This window comes from Verticillium dahliae, genomic scaffold (genome assembly GCF_000150675.1).
Source record: "Verticillium dahliae VdLs.17 supercont1.17 genomic scaffold, whole genome shotgun sequence".
NCBI lineage: Eukaryota > Fungi > Ascomycota > Sordariomycetes > Glomerellales > Plectosphaerellaceae > Verticillium > Verticillium dahliae.
This window is the reverse complement of record NW_009276936.1, coordinates 837,701-843,700: the sequence shown is the minus strand read 5'-3', so window position 1 is coordinate 843,700 and position 6,000 is coordinate 837,701. Positions and strand designations below refer to the sequence as shown.

The following is a 6,000-nucleotide window of genomic DNA, read 5'->3' as shown; positions in this document are numbered from 1 at the left end:
TAGGGGGCTGGGGCCCAGGCTTTATAGGTCTCATCCGCCTCCATATCGGCTCGACGTTATTGTCGGTCCCATTATGGGATTCACACCCGAGCATGACTGGAGACACATCTGCAGGGCCAAGTGCGCGCCGCCCGGATTCTACATCGCGAAACCCAAGATCGGTGGGGGTACGGAGTTATCGCCGTGGAGCTGCAAATGCTCATGCGCGTCGGGAAAGGGGTCTGCCACGCGCCTTAGCGTAGGGGAATAGCAGTTGGAGGCGGTTTATCTCGTGCCCTAGCCCCGCATGTGGCCATGGATCGTCACTCGTGGCATCAGGGCTGGAGGGCGCGGGGTAATAGTTGTATGTCGATGGCGGGATACTGTCGGAAAATACACAGCTACGTTTCCCGCCGCGGGGTTGTGGGGGTCGTAATCACATTAGGGGGGCAGTAGCTGGATACAGGCATATCCCCTCACACATTGCATTCGGTCAAGCCTAGGGCGATGGGCACCTGGGCAGCTTAGCGTGCATGAACCCCAGCGTCTACGGCGCTCTCTACACCCAGACTGGATGCTCTAGCTCGCTGCAACCAATTCGGCAAGACGGTAACCCGAGTTCGACAACGAGATAGATCGAGTGGCTTTGTCGATTGAAAACCTCAAGGTTTGATATATAGTGTATCATTCGGCGCAACAGATATATACGGAAGGTAAAGTAAAGTATGACACAGAAGGGAAAATTAGAGCATGATCAGTCGGGCTCGCTTGACGCGTTGTGCACGGCAAACTTAGAACGTGAGACGAGCACCAGCCTGGCCAGGCACGGTGGCAGCAACCTTGGAAGATCCCAGGAGGCTGTAGGCATAGGGAGGCGAGCTGGCGGTCAGCTTGCCAACGGGAGCCGTGTTGGGGGCACCGCCGAGGTCGTTGTCAAAAGCGTTGGCGTAGCCGACAATGTCAGAGTCCTGTGTCGTGATGGGAACGGTGACGTTCTTGAAGGCGTTGCTCTGAATGAGGACCTGGGCGTTCTGTCGGGTGTTGATGGCCGAGTTCATGCTGTTCAAGGTTAGTGGTTGTGTGGACGAAAGCAGAAGAAGACAAGCCTACTTAAGGTAGTACGAGTTGTAAATGTGGCCGGTACCGAAACGCAGCGAGGGGCCACGGGAGCCGCAGTTGGCCCAGTAGTTGTGAGCATAGGTGACGCGGAGATGGCCAGAGTCCTTGGCGCCGTTGTTCTCGCTGTGGCCGACGAGAGAGGTCTTCCAATGGTCATGGAAGTAAGTACTAAAGAAATGGTGTCAGAGGGGTTCGTCTTAGGCAAGAGGGGCCAGGCATACTAGGAAATGGTCACAAAGTCGGCAGCGTGGGAGAGGTCGACAAGACCGTCGTAGTAGTCCTTGTCAGCAATAAGCTTGGAGTAGAATTCGCAGTGGTCGACCCAGACGTTGGTGGTTTCCTGGAAGAAACAATGTCAGCGTCGCTTAATGCAGGAAGAATTATTTTGACGTACATCAATTCTGAAACCATCACCAACACTGCCGAGAACGTTGCGAGAGATAATGTTACGCAGAATGATGTTCTTTTGGCGACGAGCGTACAGACCAATGCCGTCAAAGCCTAAACACATTAGTGCGGGAAAAGAATAGTCCATTTTGAGACACGTACCAGCACCGGGAAGACCAATGACGGATTTGTTGCTGCCAATGCGAATGTTCGCGCTGCCAGAGATGATGCCCTTCACAACAACAATCCTCGGGGTTGCGTCCTTCTCGTTCACGGCAGCAGTGAACTGAGGAAGAGTGGAGACAGTGGTGACGGTACCGCCAGCACCACCAGTGGTGCCCCCGTTGGTGGAAGCGTAGCCCAGTGTAGCAGCCTCAGAGATGGTGGCGCGCTTCTCGATATGGACGTGCTCGGCCTCGTCAATCGTGGGCGTGGGCACCGCGGAGGCGACGGCGACAAGCAGGGACAGAACCGACGTAAGCTTCATCTTGAGGTCCGGACGTGTTCGTATCCAGGTGAAATGCTGAGCGGGGGTATAAGAAAGTGAGGAGGAAGCCCAGCAACCTCTTGGTGAAAGAAAGGATGGAGAAATCGAATGAAGGTGAGGGTGTGTCGATTTCAGCAAACTCGAGAGGCTAGAGACGAGATCTTTTGTAGCCTGGTGAGCTAGAGGGACACATCGTATCAGCAACCCCTGGCCCTGATCACTCCCATCCCCGTCTGATTTCCTCGCCAGGCGCCATCAAGACACAATTGGCAGGGCCCCAGTAAGCCCTATGGCACCATCGTACCGGGGACACGACATGAAATCCATGGTAATCCCGTCCGATGAGGATATTCCGAGACCCTGGCGCACCGAGGGGGGACGGCCACAAAACGTCAAAGATCCGCGAATAAAATTTGGCCAAGGGTGACATCGGAGCTGCAAACCGAGTGCTGGCCACAAGTGACTCGGCCGAAGCTGAGGCCGTTTGTCCACAGCTTCCCCTTGCAATCAAAGACGTCAGAACCAGGCCGGCGGGCTACACTCCATTCGGCATCGGAGGTGTCACGTTGAGTGCGGCTACAGATGGTGGTTCCGGCATGGCCCCGTAGCCAATTTCCTCGAATCAAATGACCCGCTATGCGCGTGGGTGGCAAGGGCTGGCCGGTTCTGGCGGCATCGAATCTGGGGTACATGTCAGTCGATCCGTGGTAATCGCGGGGGGTGAAAGTGCTGGAAGATGATAAAAAAGTTTGTATAAACGAAGGGAGCTTGAAAACTTGGAGCGAGAAGCCTACCTAGCTTTACAGACGTTGAAGGTGTGGAGGAGCTACGGGAGCGATTCGACCTGGGGGCACGATTGAGTTGGGACGTTTCGAAGCTTGATCTGCTTAAGCTTATTAACGCTGGGAGGGATAGCGAGTGGCAGGGGTTTTGCCTGATGGGGGCTTTTGTGGCGGCACCATGGTTGTGAGGACCAGGTCAAGAAAGGGGGTCGTGTCATGCCTGCAATCACGCGTCGTCAGGTCTGCCTAAGTTTTGGCTTGTTGTCGATTCAATTGAGGCCGAGCTGACTAAGACCAGGTACCTGCTCGGGGAAGGTAGGTACGGGTGTCCCTGTATGATGACCACGATTGCCTAACTCCATCACCTCCCACTTGCTATCAAAAAGCCATGCCCTTTGTAAATACTTCATTTCGCTTCATATGCTCCGTTCTGAGTGCTGAGCTTTGGATCGTAACCTATCGCCGACACGCAGGAGCAAAACAACCGCCAGTGACATGCTGACCAAAGTGACACAGCAGCAAATGACGGGCGAATGACGGACCCACTGCAGCGCCAACCACGACAACATCACCGTCAGACAAAACACATCGAGATTGTGCTAGAAGAGCTCCGAACCAACAGCCAATCATGATCTTCATTTTACCAACCAAATTTCACGATGATGCCTCGCGGAAGCTGCCAGAGTTGTGTCATGATGATTTGTGACGTCCGTTGCCATCAGAGCTTGGTAGACAGCGTCCGGAACACCGATGATAGGACGTCAGCATGGTCGCTCAAAAAGTATTAAAGAACCTGGCATTATGCGGTCAAAAGCTCTCTTCGTATGAATGAGAAACATCGACGGACTCCATGCTATCTTCTAGACTGATAACGCTGGGCCACCGCCGCCTTACTCTGAACACGCAACAATTTCTCACACAATTAGGCACCTTCGGATACAGTACCGCAGCCATGTCGAGCATTTCAGATTCCATCATCAAGGACCACCGCGAGCTGGAGCAGTACTACAATGAGGTCGTGAACTCTACGAGCCATGACCACCAGGAGCGTTTCGGCAATCAGTTCACATGGGAGCTCGCCCGTCACTCAGTTGGCGAAGAGTTGGTTGTCTACCCTGCATTCGAGAAGCATCTCGGTGAAAAGGGCAGATCCATGGCTGAGAGCGATCGAAAAGAACATCATCAGGTACTGTTCAGCATCCACATGTACTTTAAGCCGCAAGCTAACACAAACAAGGTCAAAGAACTTCTCAAGACCTGGCAAAATCTAAAGCCTGCCAACCCCGAGTACGTTCCCAAGCTCAAGGAGCTCTGGTCTATCCTTGCCGAACATATCAAGGAGGAGGAGAAGGAGGATATGCCAGCTCTGGAGAAAGCACTAAGCCAGACTCACGGGGAATCCGAGTCGATCGCAAAGAGTTTCGGGAGGACCAAGGCCTTTGTGCCCTCGCGCAGCCATCCCAGTGCTGGCGAGCACCCGCCATTCGAGACAGTCATGGGTCTACTGACGGCACCGATCGATCATGTTGCCGACGTTTTCCGGAAGTTCCCTGACAACACCGTCTCGCCGAACCCCTCAACCAAGTAGACGTATAGGTATGGGTCAGTTCTGTTTTTGATACAATTAGGGTTTAATTCTATGCTATTGTCCTTGCCTTCGGTTTGCTTGTGATGACGCATTACAGAGCCACCAGGAAAATGCAATCAAACGAGATGAATTTATTGATCGACTTAAGGCAGTTCGTAAACGCTTAAGCGGGATTATGGTTGAGTGTGGTGGTGGAAACGTGCGACTAATGATTTGTGCTTCTCATCAAGTGCCTGAACCCAAGACCACCAACCAAATGCTAAGCCCAACTGACTCGAGACGTGAATTACGAAGCGAATCAGAACTTATTGTCCTCTTGAGCTGTTTGAATAGTTCTCGCAGATTCTCAAAGTTCATCTTGCTCGTGCGGTTGCCCAGAGTGCTTACCTTAGGTGTCGAGCCACTTCAGGCCATTTCCAGACGAAGCCAAGTGCTGCGTGTGGTGGATGGAGGAAAAGCTTTCACGGAAGGAGCGGCGAGATTTTGAGAGTCTGAATACGCAGAGCATGCCTGTTGAAGCTGTTGCCTACACTAGGTTCCTTCCTAGCCATTAGATGCATCTCTGTCACCGATCTTGAGAACTCTCACAACACTCAACCACCACCAAAGCCACGCTTGAGTTCCTCCATAAAGTACATTCGGTCACTCAACAGAGCATTTCCTACAAGAATCATTGTTTTTGCCCTACACTTACTCAAAACACAAACCAAAAAAACTCTCAATCATGTCTGACAACGACAGCAACAGCGGTCAGGGTGGCATCAGCGTGCCCGCCACCCCCAATGCAGCCCCTACCAAGATGCAGCTGAGCGACCGCGAGCAGGAGATTCTCTCGAAAGCCTGGAGCTGCATGAAGGTTCAGCCGGAGGTGAGTCAACAGCACGCTTTCTTGATTATCGCGCGCCCTCGACTTGCGATCTGTTTTTGTCTCTCAGTGCTGACCCTGCCCATCTACCAGATCGACTACATCCGCCTCGCTGCTGCCACCGGTATGACCAACCCCCGTTCCGCTGCCAATGCCTGGAGCGCCCTCAAGAAGAAACTCTTCGTCGGAACCGCCGCTGCCACTCCTGCCAAGGCTCGTGCTGCTGCCGCTGCCAACAACGAGGGCGGCGATTCAGAGAAGAAGCGCAAGCGTGCCACTCCAAAGAAGAAGGTCTCGACTGGAGGCGACGGGGAAGACGTCGATGCTACCCCCATCGAGACCCCGATCAAGAAAAAACGCACCCCCGCTAAGAAAAAGCCTTCTACTACGACTGCTGCCAACGAGGCTCCTGTCTCTGTCAACACTGCCGTTACCGAATCAGAGGCTACTCTTGCGGACATGAATGAGGATGAGGCCAAGGTTGAGCATCAGAGTGGTGATGAAATCTAGCTATCGCTCGTTCTGTATCGCTCGAATCGATCGATGTCAGACGGAAGACAGTTGAACCAAACATCGTTTGGAACGGTTTCTGAAGAATAGTCAAGCTTGCAGCTGGCTTCAATCGTGTGGGCTCAACTTGGCGGTCACTTGAATGATGAGAAATGAGCAGTGTGAATGTCGGGTCGGTCTGGGAACTCTTCCCCAAACGGTTCTGAAATTTGCAATGGATTCACGTTTATCACACTCTGGATTTGCATCCCAGTTTGCTAGGTAGCCAATGTCAACCTACAAT

The 6,000-nt window shown here is 53.0% G+C and overlaps 3 protein-coding genes across 3 annotated transcripts; 2 read left to right on the top strand and 1 right to left on the bottom strand.

The window, feature by feature from the left end:
• Window positions 1-770: 770 nt before the first annotated feature.
• Window positions 771-1,972, bottom strand: VDAG_07759 (pectate lyase B; the record flags this gene model as incomplete). The annotated part of the gene is made up of 5 exons (XM_009656664.1): window positions 771-1,038; window positions 1,090-1,266; window positions 1,320-1,438; window positions 1,493-1,599; window positions 1,648-1,972. The coding sequence occupies 5 exons, from the start codon at window positions 1,970-1,972 to the stop codon at window positions 771-773; spliced, it is 996 nt and encodes a 331-aa protein (XP_009654959.1).
• A 1,734-nt stretch (window positions 1,973-3,706) lies between these two features.
• Window positions 3,707-4,342, top strand: VDAG_07758 (HHE domain-containing protein; the record flags this gene model as incomplete). The annotated part of the gene is made up of 1 exon (XM_009656663.1): window positions 3,707-4,342. One exon carries the CDS (start codon window positions 3,707-3,709, stop codon window positions 4,340-4,342), a length of 636 nt encoding a protein of 211 aa, XP_009654958.1.
• A 724-nt stretch (window positions 4,343-5,066) lies between these two features.
• Window positions 5,067-5,717, top strand: VDAG_07757 (uncharacterized protein; the record flags this gene model as incomplete). The annotated part of the gene is made up of 2 exons (XM_009656662.1): window positions 5,067-5,210; window positions 5,301-5,717. 2 exons carry the CDS (start codon window positions 5,067-5,069, stop codon window positions 5,715-5,717), a joined length of 561 nt encoding a protein of 186 aa, XP_009654957.1.
• Window positions 5,718-6,000: the final 283 nt, after the last annotated feature.